The sequence below is a fragment of the Aplidium turbinatum genome, chromosome 7 (assembly GCF_918807975.1).
Source record: "Aplidium turbinatum chromosome 7, kaAplTurb1.1, whole genome shotgun sequence".
NCBI lineage: Eukaryota > Metazoa > Chordata > Ascidiacea > Aplousobranchia > Polyclinidae > Aplidium > Aplidium turbinatum.
This window is the reverse complement of record NC_137478.1, coordinates 22522496-22544882: the sequence shown is the minus strand read 5'-3', so window position 1 is coordinate 22544882 and position 22387 is coordinate 22522496. Positions and strand designations below refer to the sequence as shown.

The following is a 22387-nucleotide window of genomic DNA, read 5'->3' as shown; positions in this document are numbered from 1 at the left end:
GGCTACAAGATGCACATTATTAGCAACAATGACATATAACAACTGAAAACCAAGCCATCAAGATTCGTTTTTTTGCATCGGTTTAACGTCTACAGGCTATTGTCCAAGCGAGTGTAACTATAAAATTGTTGATACACGCGTCTTCTAATAGAGTTTTAACTTTAGAATGGTCATAGTTGAAAAAAATCCAATCAATCAAAGGCGTTATCAATACAACAATAGTCTTTAGGCTACTGGCGTAGTAATAAGGTCAAGTTTTAGAACGACAGTACTGTTCAAAGAAACACGCTGCTCTCAGCCCAAGTAGCAAACGATGCCTTTTTATATCGTTTTAACGTCACCAAACCTTAAAACGATGTGAAAAGGGAAAAGTAAAACAACAATAGAAGTGTCTGTTGCAGCCAATCTTTTTTTGTATCCATCGCGTATAAATGACCCTAAACTCATGTATTTGTCGGTGAACAGTTTTGAAAAACGGGCCAGTTGAAAATACAACAAAGTGGTCCATCAGCTGAAAGGATGTGACGATGGCAATGATTCCACGTGACCGGAAATGATGCAAGAAACTATAGAGTGAGTAAAAAAACCGAACGAAATAGAATGCAGAAAAGTCGTTGGATGAGCAACAAAAACGCATATTATTCCAAAACGCATATTCCGGAAATGTTTCAGCTTAACATAGAAGTAATGCTTAAAAACATTGAATTGATCAAAAAGTCACCACATGAAAGATTAAAAATGGTGCTGAGACAATTTAAATAGATGGAAAACAACATAATGGACCTCTAGTAAACGGGGGGCCTGGCATAGCTATTGTGTCATGTCTGAAAGACTAAACACTCAACAATATAGAAACATTTGCGTTCGCCATGCGTTTGCTAATCTTGGCCTATTGGTGTAGTTTGCACATCATCCGAAAAGCTTTCAATGTTTTCTTGGTTTCCTAGAAATACATTGCACTTTATTCTAACCCTGTGGTTCTTAAACAAGGGCCACTTGGCCCACTGAGGGAAGAGTGTCAAAAACAAACTTTGAGAACCACTGGTCTAAGCCATGTCAATGCGTACTCTGCTGATATTTTTTGTTTCATAAAATGTTGTTTTAAAGGTGCGAATTAAGCGTGGTTGAAACGTCAGTGGAACAGGAGGTACATAGTTACATACTCGCATCATTTTTTCAAGTTATTGAGTCTTGTTTGACAAGTTTACAGATTTGAAGAATAATGACCTTAGTCTGATGTCTAAGCAAAAAAAAACTAGTGACATACGCGTGGGAAGTTGCAAATCAATTGCGCGTGGAAAGCAGCAACGTCTGCAGACTTTGAATCAAATTAAAAATTAACGGGTTTGCTAGCTGAATGTACATTTAGATTTTAGACGGTGCTGTGCATGTTTCTAACTGGTAGTTTTTTTATTTTTTTATAGCAGCTGTAATTGTTGATGTGATTTCAATCTGAATGCGCTGTTTTCTGTTTTGGCTAAGTTGACAGTATTGATGAAAATAATCGTGTGTTGAATGAAATTCTATAATAATATGGCAAGCCAAGGTAACCTGCAATTTCAAGCCCTACTCAAATAGTTAAAATATCAAGATCACGAAAATCCTAGATAAGAAACGATCATTTTTGCATTGATTCTACGTCTGCAAAGAACCAATCCAGCTAACTCGAATCATGGTGTGTTGGACTCATTCCAAAATGTTACGTACGTTCATCATCATCATCATTATGTTCCTTCCTCGTATTGAGGGTTGGATACAATGCGCCATTGTTCTCGACCATGAGCTGTTCGTACTGCACTTTCATAACTTAATTTTGTCCATTTAGTGATGTTTGATGTCCAAATCATTCTTGGTCTGCCTTTGTTTCTTTTTACCGTTTATCTTCCCTTCTATTAATGATCTTTGCAACGAGTTTTGTCTTATTGTGTGTCCAAAATACTTCAATTTTCTTCTTTTGACTATTTGTAAGAGAATTTTGCTTGAATTAAATTTGGATAATACTTCATCGTTAGTGATTTTTTGTTTCCATAAAATTTTTAACATTTGCCTGTATGACCAGAGCTTGAAGGCAACGATCCGTTTTTCCATTTTTTGTGACACTGTCCAAGTTTCAGAGTTGTATAAATGGGTTGACCAGACATAGCATTTTAATACTCTTTGACGAATTGATAAATTTAAAGTTTTAAACTTTGATTGATTAAAACATTTTTCATTTTTCCAAATATAGTTCATTTTTCCCAAAATACGTACGTTCATCAAAGCAAAAAATCGCAACCCCACACAAATGGTTTAACTCAGGCAGGTGACAGAAGCTGAATTTTGATAAAATTATTCTTGTTTCTCATAACCGAAAATTTACTCAACCATGACAGAATTTGACTTCAAAATGCCAATTAATTATGAAAAGATGGCATAATAATAATAATAAAGTTACGGTTTCATTAACTGTCGTTGTACATTTGTACAACTGCTAAGGACTTCTAGTGACAGGGCTCATTTTAAATTTTGTATCATATTTAGGATGTCATCACATTATTACCCCACTAATCATCACTGCGTTATGCAAGACAGAACACAATCGGTATTGTTTTCACAGTCTTTGGTATTACCCGACCTGGAATCGATCTCAGATCTACCAGCACTAGAACAGAAGGCGACCACCACTCTGCCGCTGAACTGGTTGGCTACCAAACAAGCGAACAGCATTTTTGAAACGTAGTAGTCAAGAAAAGTAAAACCGAAATCATAAGCCCATAGCAAATAACACCCACTCATATAAATGCGACGGATGTTATTGAACAATACCAGAGGAAGCAAGCCATAAAAAATGAACCTTTTAATACCGTGCTCATAGAGTTGAGTCTATCAATGTAATATTCCGGCTGACTTGTTGCAAGTTTGTTTGAATCTTCCTGTTCCTGTACAAAAATATGTGTTTATACCAAAAACAGGGTAATTTATAAAGTAAATTATCATAGTTTGGTTAAATAGTTATGAAAGGAAGTCTGTCACCATCACAACACGGAAGCTTGGATGTTCCCTTCCCATTGGCAGACTTTAACACAGATAAAAACCGCTTATAAAATCATTACAAGTTTGCGTTGTGACTTGCATTAACAAGCCTCGGCTGAATGGTGATTATAAAATTAGGCTGTTTATTTCAATACACTTAGAACCTGTTGTTGGTCATGCAAAAATCTAAACTACATCTAACTTTTTGGAAATATCTTGTGCAACTGATAAACTTTTATCAGAATAAATGTCAACATTTTTTACCTGTTTTTGGCTGCAGTAAATCTGCCATTGTTTTTCGAGAGTTAGACTAAACATGGCTTCCCTCCGTGCAGTTGGCAAGTCTAGTTCATCCTGAAAACAACGAGTTTACTGCAAAGTTGCACGGCATACCTAGGCATCATATAAGATATAACTGAAGTTTTTGGTTGTTTTTAATGACAAACAGCGATGACAATGTTCGAAGTAATATCAAAAAAAATTTGACAAAGGGTTAATTTTCAAGTGATAAATTTTCAAGAGAATTGAAACTCTGAAGACAACAAAAAAAAGACAAAAATTTCTTTCTATGATATTTATTTATCTTTTTCAAGCAGACATGAAAATGTGAACAAGTGTGATGGCTGGTCAAGTCAATTGTTATTGATTTATGTCAACGTCTGTATACACTGAATCAATGTAAAGAATGACTGAGTTTTCCACAAGGTTTTGGGTCAAGCTTAGAGCACCAGATGGTGTTTCCTGCTTAAGCGAAATACATTAATTAATTTCAGACCTCCAGAGAAATCTAGTACAGAAAAAGCAATTATGCCAATGCGATTCTTGTAGTTGTTTTCAAGTAGGCTACATTGGATGTTTACTCTAAACTAATAGTGCCAGATGTTTAAATTTGAGCAGCGGCGGGCATTTGGAAAGTAGGTTTCATTGTTGACATTGAAACATAATAATTGATTTCTTTTTTGTCATTATTGCTTCTCAAACGAATTAAGGAAATACAAACGTAAAAAAGAACCGGATGGTCATTGTATTGATATCTGACAAGCCTACACATAGTAGGCTACGGTACTTTAACAAAACATGGCTAAGCATAATAATGAATGAATAACTTATCCCATACCGTAAAATTAGATACTTACCAGTATGCTAAAACCGTTTATTATACAACTGGTTAGAGATAAACGAGCTATTACGATTTTAAGCAATCAAAATAAATATGTTTTGAAGGGTTAGATAAACAAGGGGCATATTTGTAATCTGTAAGTCACGGCAACAGATGGAGTGTTTTGACCAGTAGACACTTTGAAAATAGAAGAACTTTCCCTAAGAACTAGCTGACCGCAGTCCTTGTGACCCTTCAAGCACTCAGCCAGAGAGTTGATTCTTGCTTTGAACTTTATTTGGTACAGTAATTAAAGAAGAAAATTAAGTAATGACAAGGGTGGGAATCGAACCCATGTCATCGAAATGACTACCTCCCTGACCCTAACCAGCTACGTCATGCTGTCAATGGCAAAACGTTCAACTCATTTTCTTTCTATCATAAATGTGCTTACCATATCACATGCATGTAACACTCCATCTGCTGCAGCTACCAACAGATTACAAATATGCAAACAGTGGATAAAATGCATGGGGTCATAATTAGTTTTTATTATAAGCTTTCAGCTAAACGGTGGATTTATATGGTGGTATTCTATAAAATGAATGTCATTTATTTTTTATGCTAACAAGTTAAGTATGTTGTTTAGCAATCGGCTTGTTTAAAATATGTACTTTTTATGGAACACTCACATTCCTAAATAATAAACAAATCAATTTACCCAAAGTTGATCACAAAATGAAATTTAGTTTCTTTAAAAGTGAAACTAAAACAAAACTTTTTGTGTTGAAATATATATTTTGAAATTTGTTTAAAGCACGTACCAGTGTTGTAGTTTTGAGCTGCCCTGTTGTACTAACAAAACAAAATTTCTTAAATCTATCGTAAAATGTCACTTTTCTGTTTAGATTATATAGTCACTTTTGAGAAACAACACATATACTGGTACACTCAGGCCCGGATTTAGGGGGGGGGGCAGAGGGTGCAGGTGCCCCAGGCCCGGGACTTTTGAAGGGCCCCCTACATGGAAAAAATGTGATTTTGTGTTTTTTTTTCTTTCAGCCTTTGAAGTTTCTGCAAAATGCTGTGCAGTGCTGGATTAATGCTACTGTAGACGTAGAGGTGGTTTTTCAAAAAACTTTTTGCACGGGGGCCCCCTGATCTAAAAGTGCCCTGGGCCCCCATCAGCTAAATCCGGCCCTGGGTACACTACAGTGATGCAAAGATTTATGCAATCAAAACTATTTCCACAATAACCCAAATACAAGCAACTGCTTCAATAAAAGTTATTGTATATTATATTTGCTATTGGTGCAGATGAAAAGTATGTTTTCTTTTGTCAGGAACAGTGGTTTTAAAATTTAATTCAGAAAAATTTGTGTCCTATAAAACTTCAAAGTGTATATATATATTTTAAATTAAGAAGTGATTCTTGTTACTAAGAAACCCTCACACCAGGACATAGTGTTAGTGATTGCATTTATGCATACCGGTATGTGATAGTTGTGAATTTAGATTTACAGACCTTTTGCGATAATTGCTTATAAATGACTGTTGTCTGAAATGGTATTTATGCATTAGTTTTCTGTTAAATAAGAAATTAACTTTTGAATTTACTGATCAACTGCATATGTTTGGGTTTGAACCTTGTCACTCACTTGTCATTGAGCAATATTGTATATAAAGCCGTTGGGATGACATTAAAAAATCTAGCAAACTTTCAATGCACATTCTAAATGGATAATCTTTACCAAGTTTAAAACCATAATACACTCTTCTGGTGTAAAATAAGCTAAACTATCACAAGCTGTTTCAGGTAATAATCTGCATTTATTCTGACTTTTGTCAATCAGACATGACTGATTAGTGATTACCACTAAAAAAGTGCATTATGTTATTTATAAATTAAATGCCTGGTGAACACTGAACAGTCTGATTCAATTTCCATCTTTTTCTAGGTTGCTAACTTGTAACCAATAACATAATCTTACCACAAGTTCAGCAAATTTTGCTTTCAATTCATCTGGTGGAGGCATTGGTAATACTGCTTCTGTCATCGGAGGAGCTGCCAACTGCTCTGTAGTTGTAGTGTCCAGTTGTATCTTTGGAGGTTCATCACTATTTCTAAAGCATCCACAAAATAAGCGCTCCAAAGGATTTCTTTTTTGATGAGCCATTCTAAAAACTAAATAGTTCTTTTGGTGACACGCCTTTATGCCATTCACAATAGCCTACTTGTAAATGATAATTCTATTCAGTGATTTATTCTACACCAATATTTACATGATTGTTTGACAAAAGATCATATATCCTAAGGTCCACTTTGAAACCTGTATTATAATAAAGGCTGTGGCTATATTTACACTAATATAGTGTAATAATTCCTAACTCTAACCCTTACTTTAACCCTTCCTAACTTTAATCCTAACTCTGGCAACACCTGATTGTAACCATGGCATTAAGTGTGGAAAAATAGCCACTTCCTATAATAAAACAAAAAAAATAAAAGTCATTAAATTGTTCTAGTTTAAGGACAGTTGTTGTAAGATATTGTTTCATACAGTATATACAACAAACATACAATAAAATAATTGATATCATAAAAACCTGGACATGCACAACTTATTCAAGCCTGTTTGGTTGGATAATGATCACATATATACATTATTTAAAATAGCCTACTAGCTACTTTTGCGACCCAATGAATGCAACTACTTCTATTTTACTAACTTTTTACTCTCATGCCATAGCCAAGGCAGTTATACGGGCACATACACATGTTCTATATTGTTTTAAAAACTATTCTGCAATCAAATTTAAAGACTTATCTCGAAACTAGTCTGCACTCTGCAATAAATTTTAAGACACTTGAAAATGTATAATCTTCGTAACGCTTTCAGTATGGTACGGTAACTAGCCTTACCTCAATCCACCTGGTAAGGTTAGGATGTTAGCCTGCAGTAGGTTGATATCAAATGTTTTGGTTTTAAATCTTTATTCTCGGACTGACAAAGCCTTAATACTATAGTAGGTTATTCCTGGTAGTTTCGCGTACTTGTAGCGTACTCGAATACAGTAGCCTACATAGGCCAACTTTTAAAAAAAACATCGATGTCAAAGAACTTAACTTTTCTAACTTAATATTTTTCTTATTTATAAAGCAAGATATGCCAAGCATAAAATACTTAATTTAATATCTAACGACCGCACCGCCTCCAAAGCATGTTTCGTTCTTCGCTAGTTTCTATATTTTTTGTTTACAATCTTGCTGGTGCAGACTGCAGACGCTGGTGAGAAAGCTTGTTTGGTGTCCATGTGAGCTGAAGTGCGTCTTCTAGCGGGAAATAGGATTAGTTTTCGATCGATTTAAATTGAAAAAATACCTCTGCACAAAACCTGAAAAAAAAGCTTAGCCTACAAGCAAACTAATATATTCTTCCCACTATGCGCACTAAAGCTTAGCCTGCAACCAAGTAAACGATGGGCCAATAGCCAAAACCATATAGCCAAAATGGAGTCGCAGTAGCTTCTCTGCACAAGGTTGCTGGTTGGAGCAATGACAGCTGACAGGAAACTTCTCAAGAATATTTTTTTAAGACAAATATTTTTAATGGTTCAGAAAAATTACCAAGAAAGGTTATAGCCTTGGTCACAAGCAGTAAATCATCGCCCCATTTTTATTTCATGTGGAAGTTGAAATAAAAATGGGGCGATGATTTATTAGTCGTGGAAGTTGTCTTTTCGTTTGTCATCAGTTTCCACCATTTTATCATGCTTGGTAGGTTATGTTGGTTTTGAATCTTTATCCTCGGACTGACAAAGCCTTGATTGGTTATTCCTGGTAGTGTTTTTGATGTGATGTTTAAAGAAAAAACTGGAAGCCTTTTAAGCTATGCTACTACAAATTCCTTGGTTCAGCCCAAAACAAAAAGTTGCTAAAAATGTTTAAATCAGTCGAATGAAGCAAAATAGCCTTAGACACGTGTACTTCTAGCTCAATACAAAGCCACTTTTATTGATTGAATCTTTATCCACGGACTGGAAAAGATTCTTGCAGAGCAGCCAGAGCTTAATCCTGGCAGTTTCGCATACTTGTAGAGGCTTTGATTTACCGACGCAGGCCCGGTCACCGAGATTGACAGAGTGAAGATTCCTATTGTTGAAGTCTTATTGCCGGGAATTAGGTCCATTCCATCCATTAGATGCCGATGAATGGAGAGCAGTCCTTAACGTGCGTTGCTCAAGTGTACATCCCGAGAGTCGAACCAGCGCCGCTTGATCTCGAAGCTTCTTCGTTCCAGAAGTCACGCGCTAACCAACTGAGCTATCGGGGCTATTGATGGAATTGGAACAAAGGCGACGAAAACAATTTACGCTCTTCTGTCAAAAGAAACCTAAGAAAAGGTTAGTCTATGACTCTATGGCCTCGCTTATCACCAGCTTCAAGTTAACCCAATGTAAAACTTGGGCGAGGCTTTAAACTTTCTAGAATTGAATTTTGCTTTAAAAACTAACTTATTGTCACAACAACCAAAAATGTTGATAGCTTTATTTGAAATTCTAACAAAAAGCAATATTGTCCTATTCCTACAGTTAATGACAAAGCAATGATATTCAAGCTGACTAAATACAACCAGGCTCAAGCGTGTAGGCTACTTTCAAGGGTTTCAAAAATATTGAATAGTTTGGCAGAGATTAAACGTCATTTAGCCAATAGGTATGACAATGAAATAAGTATGACACAACATTCTTGAGCAGAAGCAAAATTGCGTAAAAAATCAAAAAATTATACCGGACCAGTGGTAGCTATTATTGTATCGATAGCTTAACGCATTGCATATGATAACAACAAGGTATGATACATAGGTTATGTTATATAGGCTAGGCTACAATTATACATACAGTGGGATAAGCTAATGACTGACGACGTAAACAGCAATCACTAAAAAGAATAACAAAAACAATATAGCCTAATGAAGGAAAACACTAACAGCGTACGAGCATATTTCGACTTGCCCTTTACAAAAACTAAATCAAAACACTGTACAAGTGTACCTACGCAGTTGAACAAAATTTTTATAGCAATCAAGAGTGCAGAAGATTTTTCAACGAAAATCGAGATTTGCAACAAAGTAAAGTCTGGGAAAAAATAGAAAGGTTTTCGAACACGAGGAAAAAAGTTTCAAACAAAAAAACACAAAAATTGCAATAGGAAACAAAAAATCCACAGCCAACAAGTGAGCGAGCAAAACAATGTTATCCACAGTGGAAATCTTTTTCAAGTGTTTTTTGTTTTACATTGTGTATATTTTCAAAATAATTGAGCAAGAGCATAGCAATAGGCAGTTGGACTTCACAATAATGGCTTGGCTATCAACCATCATGTAAGAAGAGGTCTCTTCATCGATCTAACGCCAAAAGACGCTTATACGAGCCAAAGCAAGAATAATTTTCTTTTTCCCGAAGTGTTACATTTCCTCAATTGATGAGATGCAATAGCTTAACGTTAGAATCATCTCCTGCAAAATTAAAAACCTACTTTGAGTGAACACAACCAACAACTGAAAACGAGTTTCTGCAAGCAAATGTGCATTGTTGTTTTAAATAGAAAAACACAGTATAAGGCGAAGTTGCTACCAAATATTTTACACGCTATTGAGTTTAAACATATTTTGTCACAACGAACAAAATCGTTAATAATTTCAGATGAATAGATAGAATGTCACATCTAAACCAGCTGGCTTAATCTGCCGTTACTTTAGCGTTGAGATAAATTTCTTTTTATGAGTGAAAACCATTTGAAAATTTGCAACAATCACAAAAATTTCAAGTTCCTGTGTAGGCTACTCTTAAGAGCCTTTTTTTCTGATGCCAAAGCTAAATAGTTAATAAATTCATGAGATGTTAGTGAAAAAAAGACATTACTGCCATCACCTTGCAGTGTTTGATTTGTAGCTTTCCCAATTGGATTAAATTTTGGCGAAAAGTGGCGACTCTGCGCTTGTCAAAATCCATCACTTCTCCTTTTGCAGTTTCTGAGAGTGATTCAAATCTTTGTCGATTGTCTTCCAGGTTTTTCTTCGCCTGTAGAAAATAACAACACAAAGTTCAATTTTTTTTTAAAACCTTTGAAGTTTTAAGTTGTGTGTAGGCTACCACAGACCGCAAATCAACCGTTTTTCACATTGATTCAACGTCTGTAGACGTTTAAGAGTTAAGTGAAGCTTCCCGTGACAGCATCGAGTTTTGAACACGTGCCGGTGAAGTGAGGCGCCACTCAATGTGCTAACGCCATTCAATGTGAGCAGACGTTGAATCAATGTAAAAAGTGGTTGATGTGCTGTCTGGGATGTTTATTGTCGCCAGCACGCTGATTTCGTTATGTCGATTTTGTACAGAATACAATTTTCGTTTTGCAGTATTGCTTATGCAGAACCACTAAAGTCGTAAACTTGTGGTATACTGCAGCAGTAAGGTTTTTCTACTTGAATTAGAAAAACTATCGCAGCGTATAGCACTATGTCTATTCTTGCCACAATCGACAGCCGAGAAACGCAACAATACGACACGGTAGTAGAGTCGTATGGCACTTTCACACGTCAAGCTCGTTATCTTCAAGCCAGTTTTTAAGTATTTCCGCATCGGTGAACTGTGTTGTAGCCTAACCACCGTGTAGTACAAGCAGTTCATGGACAGTTTAAAATCACAGGATCAACAATTCGCCTGCTTGACACGGTTTCCACTGTGAAAGGACCAAACCCAGTCAACAAATAAGTCTATTTCTATGTGCTGCCTGAAAAAATAGGAAAATCAATCTGAAAGTTTGTTTTTCGTTTAACAATCATTTTTCGCTTTTTTCACCTGCTCCACATTTCTTTTTTTAACTTGAGCTCGCGTCAGTTCTTTATTAGCATGTTCACGGTCAGCCAAACAACGCCACCTTCTGCAGAGGAGATCCTGACAAGCTTGTGAGTCCTGGCAGGCATAACGTAGCAAGCCTGCCAGTTTAAGGTCCATGTCTGATGCTGATTTTGCTTCAAGCATCTGCCAGATAAACAGCCATGTCACAATGATGCCGAAAAAGTCGATTAAGAAATATTTCCTGTATTACCAGCTGGATAAGCCAATATGAGTAACTTTTTTACAAAATTCAAAGCTTTAGTCTCGTAATAAATAAAGTTTTCATCGAGCGAGCAACCTAAGATTTTCGAAGAGATCAAGTGAAGTGTGGATGTAGGGACTTAACGACTTCGTGTTGACCATCTCATCTCTCACATATAAGAAGATTCAATTTTTTTTCCTTGCTCATGAGGAGTCGCGTTACTCCCTCAACTGAATGGAACTAGCGCTGTAGCTCAATGCTGAAGTCTGTGAAGTTTAGATCTCCCACCACCTATGGCAGTGTAGGGAAGGCTTGCAACTATTGTAGTAAAATTACGTAAATATCCAGTTATATCACCTTTATTTTCTCCAAACCTTCGTACGTCTTAAAAATGATCCTAAAAATAAACACGATTGTTTAAATCTTAGTAGAATGAACGAAAAAAAGTTCCAACTACTTGGAACTGTTGAATGAAACTCCTCCATGTAACAGCTCGATTTTACCTTCATAACGGCTGCCTATAAATTGAAAAACACCACAAATTCCTTAGTAACACATTGTCACAATCAATATGCGTAGCACCGCGGCAGGCTGCATTATTGTCCTAGAATAAATGAACTGTTTTGTTACGTAATTCTTACTGGGTTGTTATTGTCGAATTTTGTTCAGAAATAACCTTTAAGTATGCAATATTTTATAGCAAAACATGCTTCTAGAAGATTTTGCGTTCGTGCGATTTTCAGATTTTCAAAGCGTTTTTGAGTTGTTGACCAGAAGAATGAGTTCGTGTCGTAATATTACCCTAGTCTCTGGAAGCTTCTAGTCAAAGCAACTCGTTATAACTAACCGCGTAATTAGAGTTGTGTATTATGGGGATTAGAAGTTGTAACAGAATGTATATTGAAAACAATTGTAGAGTTTTAGCCGATATTGAAAAACAAACTGTAAAAGTGGAAGTTATTGCCAATTGTAAAGTAGCTGTTGCAAGTAGTAGTAGTAGTGTATAATTATATCTATTTTTGAAATCGACGAAAGACGTTTGCGGTTCAGAATTTGATTTCTTCACGTGCTGGAAGTGATGAACCATTCGTCAGTTTAAGGATTTCATCATCTCACAAGTAGAACTATCCGATCATTTATTTGCTGTTTAACGTTTAATATCCCAATAAACTACGTCATCAATCTTTCCAAAGTCTTTTTACGTGTAAGAGATAAAAATAATTGTGATACACATTAACAGTAGAGCACAAAAAAAACAGTTTTCAATGTCCAAACAAACAGTTTTAACAGGTTGGTATACAACCCATCTTTGGTGAAATCTTAACATTTGTCTTCTATTTGTGAAGTGCACTTCCAAGTTGACCCTTCAGCAGGTTTCTAAACTTCTAATTCATATTCCATGCCTTTCCCATCAATGCCTTGATCTCACTAAGCAGGCCTTATGACAGTTTCCTTAGCAATGATTACTGTGGCCAATTTGACTTTGTTTATTTTATTTTACAAAGTCGGACTGAAATATGAAGCTGTGAATGAGATGGAAGATATAAGTAAAGACAATCGCTGCAAGAAATGGCCACCTCCCCTAATGTGGTCAAAACCGAGTTGAGATGATGTGTCAACTGATGATGATTTTATATCAACACAAAAGAAGAATAACAAACCTGTTGAGACGCGCCTCTCGGCTTGAAGACACAGCGTTCTCAAATTTCGAAAGGTCTCGAAGATTGCTCGATATTCGTGAATAAGAGTTGGCACAGTCTATCAAAAAATTAAGGATCTTTTGTTGCCAGTACACAAAATGAGCCCTTTTTACATTAATTTAACGTCTGCAGACGCGAAACCAATGCAATGAGCGATGATTTTGCTTGCAATCTTAAGCAAGCCGTAAACCAACAAATTAGTTTTGCATATAAAAGCACAAATTGCAAGCAACTGCAATGCAAAATTACATTTCATAGCTAACTCATTATGCGATGTGTACGTACAACCCTCGCAATACGAGGAACAAAGGACGTGAAACCGTGCACTAACTAACTGTGCAAATTTAAAAATGCTAAAAAATATAGAAAAGGAATTAATTCAGTAGCCTACTACAATTAGACATCAAACTGACTGACTTTTCTTGACTGGGTAAAAACTTCACAATTTCTTTGCTACACTGAGACAGTGAAAGGTTTTAAGAAGCTTCATTGCAGAATGGTGTGGGCACTCAGACAACTTACTTTTCTGAGCTGTTGTGACTGCGTCGATTGTTTGAATTGAATCTTTGGTCTTGACACAGAATTCGCTCAAGAATCTCTTCTTGCTCGGAAAGAACAGATCTGTGTCCTGAAAGTGGTGACGAAGGTTGTTAAATGGAGCAAGACTGGTTCACAAGAGTTTTTATGATACGCTTTTCCGGTCATCCTTCTTTGGTACGTTTTCTAAGCAAGCCGATCGTGGTGGATAGTTTGGAAAATAATCAGAAGCGTAAGTGACAGGAAACGAGGGCGGGAAAACCACTCTGGAAATTTTGATTTTTTGCTCTTATTTTCCAGAAAAATGCGGAAATGGTATTAAAGCTGCGGCCAGCAAGCCTTATTTGCTGCATAGGGCGTGAAGCAGCAACAGAGTAGCGAATGGCTTTGCCGACTGTTCGTATCATTTTACAAATCAAGATATTACGTAGAAATAGCGCTGTACTTGGCACCAGTGAAAGGCTTAATACTCACTACAGAAATCAATTCATGCCACACTCGGCTGCCAAAAACATTTTGTTGACTGGATATTCTGAATGACTAGCGTGGAGGTTACACTGGTATGAATAGCAAAATGCAATTGCTCTCTGTTGTACAGTGAGGAGAATTTAATCGTGTGCTGACGTCAGAAAAACCGCTCCTTCTATACAGTTTACAACTACATCTTTGGCAATAGTCAGCTGGATTTTTTTGGCAACGGTAAGAATTCAATGGACTGGCAAATTAAGCGATCCAGAGCATCGTGGCATGAATTAGTGGTGCGATACAGATGATTCAAGGCGAAATACGCTGTCGATTCTTGCGACACCTGGCTGCCAAAATAAGCAATCAAGATATTTTTAGAGAGAAATAAATTATCGCAAAACAGCTGTAAGAATAATGAGCTTCAGGCTATAGAGTTAGAATCGTATATTTTGAGTTGAGCAATAACAAAACTTGTACAACACTCGCAAAACTTGCACAGCAATCGCAAAACTTGCATGGCACTCGCAAAACTTGCACGGCACTCACAAAACTTGCACGGCACTCGCAAAACTCGCAAAACTTGCACAGTACTGACAAAACTTGCATAGCAATCACAAAATTTAACAGCAATCGCACAACTTGCACGGCACTCACAAAACTTGCACAGTACTCACAAAACTTGCATAGCAATCACAAAATTTAACAGCAATCGCAAAACTCGCACGGCACTCACAAAACTTGCATAGCAATCACAAAATTTAACAGCAATCGCAAAACTTGCACGGCACTCGCAAAACTTGCATAGCAATCACAAAATTTAACAGCAATCGCAAAACTTGCACGGCACTCGCAAAACTTGCATAGCAATCACGAACCTGCCGACATGCAAGCAATACGAGTGACTCGTCAGCGTTTTTCGTTATACCTCTGAAGAATCCAACAATCAGCTCACCAGTGTTCTTTTCGCGGATGTTCAGCTGAAACAAGGCGTAGTACATTTCATCATCACAATAGTTGAAGAGCAAACCTTAAGGAAACAGAAGTTGTTTAGCTTTATAGGTCTTGTATGTTTCGTTTTGCCCCGCTTTACAGTAGAGAGACCATGTTGCTTTACTTTTTTTGGCCAAGTTTGAAAAAGGAACTATGTATTCTTGCATATACTCAATATCTTTAAATTATGGTTTTTATTTCTCCAGCCCGTTTCCAAACAGTAGGACACTATCACTAAGAAAGGTGAAAAGCTAACTCAGTACCTCACCAAACTCAGATGCACCCGGTAGACAACGTAACTTCGCTTTGACCAATTGACCATGCGTCTCAGCATTCAAGCAAAAATTATCTTGCTCAAGCATGAAGCGAGCAACTTTCGGCAGGGAATCGAACAATAAATAAGATTTGCCACGCTCGACATCGATATGTACCATATATCATCGTAAAGTAATAATTAGAATATATCTACATCTAAGCGATGATAAAAATATGACTTTTTTGCACCGCATAACAGTTATCAAAGATATCAGGCAATAAAAATTCAAAACTTGAACTCTTAAAACATTACTTTTGCTAATTATATACCTCTTTGTCATACTCAAGAAAAACCAGAAAATCATGATTGAGTTTGAGAAGAGGGTGGAATGCAAGACGGGTTAAGAAATTTTCGTGCACGGTAACGGCCTTTTCGAAGATAGATAAGTACTCACTGAGCAAGAAATATACATACCGGTAATGACTTAAGTCTTGAACGTTCTGAAATGAACTACATATTTTTTCGCACAAAACAAAGAGTAAAGCTGTCTCAGTCAGTGAAGTGATTAGTTTCGTGCTAGTCGAGACACCACCTTACCATTGATCTCAACTTCTAAAATCTTATTGCCACCAATAAGAACACAAGCATCTCTTGCAACTATCAAGATTATTGTAACACTTCCAGGTTTCTTTACCACACCAGGTGGACAGATTTAAAGTTAATAAATATTTATTTACTTAAAAAACAAATTCAGTAATATATACAATAAACATTGCTTATGTGCTGAAAACGTAAAGGAAAGTGAATCATGGGCCTAAAGATTAGGTGTCTGAAATGTCGAAAACAAAACCAAACATTAACCCTCATAGAAAATAAAAGGTCACTACAGACTTTAAAGGCCTGCAGCAACTTTCACACCCCACAAATTTTAATTCGTCTTGAAACAAACATATTGTAAATACACGCAATAACCTACGCTTCCAATTCTTGTCTTGTTTGAGCTAACTCATGACTGGGCAACGAATCTTGTCCTTCAGTCAGTGTGACAAGTTTTTCTCTTGATCCTTCAAAGTTTGGAGCACATGGACAAGGTGGTATCTATCCACATACAGTAAAATCGACTAAAACCAAAGTACAAAAACACTTTTTTAAAGTTTATTGAAGGATACGTGGAGTTGGAATTTCTTAAGCAATCTGAATATAAAGAACAGAGCCAAAAATTTAGTTACCAAAACTGTTCAACAAGTGCCTTTTCATCTTCAGTGTTACAAATCGGTTAGTTACAATTGCTAGCCTTAAGCTAAAAACTTACCAATATGCCAGCATAGCGGGCGTTTTCTATGTAGGAGTCATGTAGCCACATAAACTCTTCATGCAGGCGAGTAACAGAAAATTGGTTTCTCTCAAACTCTTTCATTGTTGTCTGACAAAAAGGTGGCAGAATGTTTAAAACTAAACTAACCGTAAGTCTACATTGGTTTAAAGATGTTATCATTGATTGAAAGTTATCATAAGCGTTCATAATTAGTAGAGAAATCGATACTTGCAAAGATATCTTGAAGCAACATAATATGACAAGTTGCTTTATGGTCAAATGAAAACCAGGCTTCTTTGAAGCAAAATAAAATGGGATGATGATAGAAAAACAATGCTTTAGTGATAGAGCAGAGTATCACGCTAAATTCATAAAATTACATTTGTTGTAAAGCTTTTGCCACAAGCGTGTGGTTTCATCAGTATATTATTCCGCAACAAAGAAATTAGATCAGATAATATCTTTCGTACTTTTAAAATAGAATTTAGGTTGAAGTTATCCATTAAAAACGGCTAAACTAGTCATGTGTTTGAGAGTTAAACTTTGCAACGATTAAATATGCACTGCATTTGCAATTTTGCATTGCACAAAACAATGTTTTCACAACGATGTGATTTAGTCTTTCCTAATAAACTGAAAAAATCGAAGTGTATGATGCAGCAAGTGATTCGCATAATGCTACTGTAGACTCAGATATATGATTATGTTAATAGAGGATCTAGCGGAAACACTTAAATATGTGTAGTGTGCACTTCAAATAGATTTTCATAATGATATAATTAAATAAAGCTATATAATTATTAAATTAACCTGCTGCTGTGGCATAGCATACAGTTGAAAGTTACCTATGTTACGATTAGCATGAAGACTACAGTACCAGTATTTAGATTTTTGGTAAAAAAAAAGCTGCACGATTGTTCTGTCAATGCAAAAACAATAAGTGAAAATCATAAATACAAGGGAGGTATAATTTTTCTTCATTTCAGGGGTGAGCTAATGAACTGAAATATACATCTATATGATCGCCTCAATGGCTCAGTTGGTGAAGTGCATAACTTTACGAACAAGGAAACTGCGAGATGAAGTGGCACTGGATCGACTCTCACACTCACAGTGTGCACTTGAGCAACACACTTCAGTGGCAGCTCTCCAATCTCTATTCAGTGGCACCTAGTAGATGGAGTCATTCACAAACAGCATTTCAACAATCAGAAAATCCACTCTGTCAAAATCAGTGATCGGCCAGTGTAAGTAGTTCATTACCTCTACAAGTCTACAAGTATGTAAAACTGCCTCTGATGAAGCTCATAAAGAAGCTTTCTCAGTCCAAGGATAAAGATTTCCTCAATCAATTCTACGAAGTAAATAGGCTATTCTTTTTCAACTAATTATTTTTCTATACTAAGCTATCAAACAGAATAACATAGAAAATGATTGCAAGCAACTGCAAAAAATTTACAAATTTTTTTTTCAAATTTAGACTTCTTATTGCACAGTGTTAGGAATAACATCACATTTAAACTCGACTACAACCAACGTCAAATGTCTACAATGTCCAACATCCCTTTTACAACCAAACAACCAAGAACTAATGATCGAAATCATGAATAAAAAGAATATAGGACAAAAAACCAAACATATGCGGAAGACATTACCGACAATCCAATGCTACCCCTTCCAGGTTTTTTGACATGCGACAGAAAGAAATGGATCAGTAATAATAGAATTTTATATCATCATGCCCAAACTGCTACCAGCCTATCACTCTTCATCGATGGGGCTATCAAAACACATCAATCTGTCCAAATTGCAAAAAAAAGCAAGCAAACTGTGGATCATTTGACTTTAAATTGTCCATGGTCTGCATTACCCAGTGGTTTCAACACAGTTTACCAAAGGGGAAACATATTTAAAAACTGGTTAAAAGACGAGCGTGACGGAATGACAATACTCTTTCTTGCAGCATGTGTGTCCATGTGAAGTTTTATTTTCCTTCTTCATGATTATATAATTATCCCTTCCTTTACAAACCATTTTTTAAAATAATTAATCATTAAAACAAGGCAGTGGCTATTTGACCGGCTCCGGTCTTTGAATCTGAAACACTATTTGACCGGTCATAACGTCACTACATAAGCGCTTTTTTCTTTTTCTCTTTCAAAGCAACAGACGAGAAGCGCCGATATAAGTTCTAACTTCAACACGTATTCTTCAACTCAGTCCGTGGCGCGTGCGATACGTCTCCGGCTGCCAATCTAGAGGGGATGAGTTCGATACCATCCGGGAGCATTCTTTTTTTTTTTTTATCTAAATTTTGACCCGAAGCGCATTTTTGTGTTCAATTTTTAATTTGAGTAGCCTACAGCCAATTTTTTATGTCTTTTCAAATGTGAGTAATACTGTTAGAGTTTTTTTAATTTGCTGGAATTTGAGAATTTCTCTTGGTAATTTTCCGAACGTCATAAGTGAACGTGTGTTGCCGAACGACCCTACATTTTTCTCTCAAGTTAGTTATATACAATACTTCTTTAAAAAATGGTTTTACCATTATCATTTCTTTTAAAAGAAGTATTGTATATGACTAACTTGAGAACTATACTTGAGAACTATTAACTAACTCGGACTGTAGGCTACTCAAATTAAAAATTGACCACATGAATGCGCTTCGGGTCAAAATTTAGATAAAAAAAAAAATGAAAAAAAGAATGCTTCCGGATGGTATCGAACTCATCCCCTCTAGATTGGCAGCCGGAGACGTATCGCACGCACCACGGACTGAGTTGAAGAATACGTGTTGAAGTTAGAACTTATCTCGGTGCTTCTCGTCTTTTGCTTTGAAAGAGAAAAAAAAAAAGTGCTTATGCAGTGACGTCATGACCGGTCAAATAGTGTTTCAGATTCAAAGACCGGAGCCGGTCAAATAGCCACTGCCTTAAAACAACTCATAACACTAATTAAAACAACTCATAAAAAAACTCATTACTTCAAAAGCTTTTGTTGCTTTAGCCAGATATCAAACCAAGATATATCAGAACAAACGTTTAATCCAGAGTGCTAAAACATTTTCATCTGAATTTGATGAAACATATATGTATTGTTCTTTCTTTAAAAGGAGTCTGTAATGAGACAAAAAGTACCGGTACTAAAAAAATAAGTACCAATATAAAAAACAATTTTTTTAACTTTTGGAGAGTGGGAAGTTCCTAGACGCTTAGCCCATACGTAATTCTTAACCAAGGTTAGCCTTTGCGAAGTTTATCTATTCTATTTTACAATATTTGCATTAATGAAGCTGCTGTCCTGCTCCTTTTTTCATAGATTTGCTACTGCTGCTTTGTTGTGACCAATAAAAGTTGAGTATATATGATAAGAAATATAAAAAGCATTGCAACCAATCTATTCACAAGTTTAGGCCTACTGTATCACGTACTTTTGTTTCTATTGTAAATTTTATCTTGTCTCTATTAGTAGCAGCGTGAGTGATAGAAATTATGATTGACTTTTCATCAAGGTCGGCATTATTTGATTTTGAACTCCTCCATGTTCCTTCTGGTGTAAAGTCGAACATTTCCTATAATTTAATTAATAAATGTAATGTTACAAATATCATTAGTAAATTTCAACCATAATTTTCTTTTGCAAAGTAAAGAAAACATAAATATAAACCACTAATAAAGCTTTTTAAAACAATGGTGTGGAGCTTAAAAACTTATTAGCAAGTCTCAATTTAGTATAAGCGGACGATAAAACAAACAAAAGCAGACAGTTGTGCATTTTTAATTTTACGATCATCTATGCTTAGCTTGAGACAGTCATGTCTATGTGGAATTAACTATTCTTATATCATTGGTCGACATTCTCGTCAATCAATCCGTTGATCCATCACTTTTGATAGGTACTTCACCTAGTATCTGTCTTAGTCTTATTACAACATACGGTAATACAAATAGCCTACAAGTCTTTGGTGCATAGCTTTCAAACTTACCATCACGTTGTTCCTTCTTTGCTGAAGAAAGTTTCAAAATAACAGTCGTCGTCGTCGTATGAGCTGTTCTTCTGGACTATATGTTTGGGCATGATGTCATCAGCCACTCGACAGTTTCGTCATCCAGGGCCTTCAGTCCAAGCGCTCCATGTGGTGGTTGATGGATTGGGCAGTCATGGACGACATGATCTACTGTCTGGTCTGTGGCGCCACACTCGCATCCCGGTGAGGGAGCCAGGCCCCATTTGCACATGAAAATAACAGTGTCTGAAAAGCACAGTAGTGTACCAACCAAGCCACTTTTAATTTCATTAAAGATTGACACTTGAATGACTGCACTGTCTTGGGCTTGATTGACACAGTCACAGTGTCACACAGGAAAAGCTGGTCAGCTGAGTTTGCTTGTGATCATCGTTCAAGCATGAAGTCAGCCGGCGCAACTCAACGAAGTGTGAAATATCAACAATTTCACAAAGTTTTCGATGGAAAATTTTCGATTGAAGAACATGTGTTCTCACTTCTCATCGGTCTAAGAAAGCTTTTTTAGGAGCTTAAAATATTGCAGTTCTGTTAATTGCAGAAGCTTTGAGTCACTGGCGCAGGTACAGCAACTACGATTAAGAGAATGAAGTGTGTTTTCCGCTTGTTGAAGTGTTTTCATTAATCCCTAGTTTTCATGTTTAGCACCAATGACGCCTGATAATGATCCTCAGTTGTGCGTTCAAAATGATAGAGAGTTATCCAAAGGATAGACCAAGTTATTGAAAGGTAACCACTTTAAAATTTCAATTCTCATTAAGATCCAATGACACCGTCAACCAATCAGAACATGTTTAAGTGGTTACGGTAGGCTACCGTTCAATTGTAACCCTTCCAGCATTCAGCCAGAGCGTTGGACCGTGTTTTGAAATTTGTTTGGTAATTACAAAAGAGAAAAGAGTTATGACTGGGGAAGGAATCGAACCCACGTTATCGAAATGAATGCCCTGCCCCCAGGCCCGCAACCAGCAAATATTTTCGGGGGGGGGGGGCATTTAATTTTTATCAAAGAACAAACATTAAAATGATGCATTGTGACATTTTTATGTTAATGTCCACGCCCATTGATAAGGGACAAGAGTGTGTGGCACTATCATGTTACGGTTTAGTGGTCATAACTTATGTCAATCACGTTTTTGTTTAGTACAGCATTAAAGAAAACTAGCCTTTGTAACCTTTTCTCATTTAGCTATGACTACCCAATGAAGAAAATTACGATAATACAGTAATGTGTTCAGTCGCTTACTAATAAAATACAACATCTGTAGGCTACAAATTGCATTGGCACGACTGGAGTCATAAATTAATCAATAACATATATTTACATCAACATAAACAAACAGATACATATGAATAAACTCAACACGGTAATTACAAATTACAATCCTGAAACATTTTGTTGGCTCAACAAGTTTTTATGTTTGTAGGCCCAAAGAAGTTAACTTTGCAAATGCAAAATGACATTTTAATTTAGAGCATAATGTCTAACTTTCTACTTGATTTAGCAAGTTCGTCACCAATTCCGCGCTTGGAATTTGAGTACGATAGATTTGCATGAGAGCTAGTCCAGAAAGCCTGTCCTGCCCCATAGTGCTTCTAAGGTAACTTTTCAAGCGTCGTAGACAGCTAAACGTTCTTTCTGCAGAAGCAGTTGTGACTGGAAGTGTAGCCAAAATTATCAAGAGTTTGTAAATGTTTGGAATTATTTAGTTGTTTTTAAACGCTTTTTATGGTGATGATGGGTGCTGACATTATGTATAGCCTACGCTAACGAAACAGATAGCCTAATGAGGATGCCAGCCTAATTTATCGAACAAAATCGTTATCATGGCTTCCAACCAGAGTAGCCTACTTTCAGTTTCGATAGTCTACACTCTACAGTATGTA

At 36.3% G+C, this 22387-nt stretch overlaps 3 protein-coding genes across 3 annotated transcripts in view; all 3 read right to left on the bottom strand.

Moving 5' to 3' along the window:
• The window catches only part of LOC145774086 (disheveled-associated activator of morphogenesis 1-like), a 32327-nt gene extending 25964 nt beyond the window's left edge, over positions 1-6363 (bottom strand). Inside the window, exons 1-3 of the mRNA XM_082585234.1 lie at positions 6103-6363; positions 3277-3366; positions 2844-2918 (exon numbers count right to left, since the gene is read on the bottom strand). Coding sequence (XP_082441360.1) covers positions 2844-2918; positions 3277-3366; positions 6103-6288 — 351 coding nt within the window. The 5' untranslated portion in view covers positions 6289-6363. The remainder of the gene's footprint in view (positions 1-2843; positions 2919-3276; positions 3367-6102) is intronic.
• A 2332-nt stretch (positions 6364-8695) lies between these two features.
• LOC145774755 (sorting nexin-32-like) lies at positions 8696-14918 on the bottom strand. The gene is made up of 7 exons (XM_082586060.1): positions 14791-14918; positions 13436-13541; positions 12875-12971; positions 11571-11610; positions 10973-11155; positions 10046-10195; positions 8696-9630 (listed from the first exon to the last, which is right to left on the bottom strand). Exons 1-7 carry the CDS (start codon positions 14911-14913, stop codon positions 9580-9582), a joined length of 750 nt encoding a protein of 249 aa, XP_082442186.1. The 5' UTR covers positions 14914-14918; the 3' UTR covers positions 8696-9579.
• A 665-nt stretch (positions 14919-15583) lies between these two features.
• LOC145774756 (sorting nexin-6-like) lies at positions 15584-20672 on the bottom strand. Its single transcript, XM_082586061.1, has 5 exons — positions 20462-20672; positions 19907-20047; positions 16474-16584; positions 16134-16259; positions 15584-15614 (listed from the first exon to the last, which is right to left on the bottom strand). Exons 1-4 carry the CDS (start codon positions 20462-20464, stop codon positions 16134-16136), a joined length of 381 nt encoding a protein of 126 aa, XP_082442187.1. The 5' UTR covers positions 20465-20672; the 3' UTR covers positions 15584-15614.
• Positions 20673-22387: the final 1715 nt, after the last annotated feature.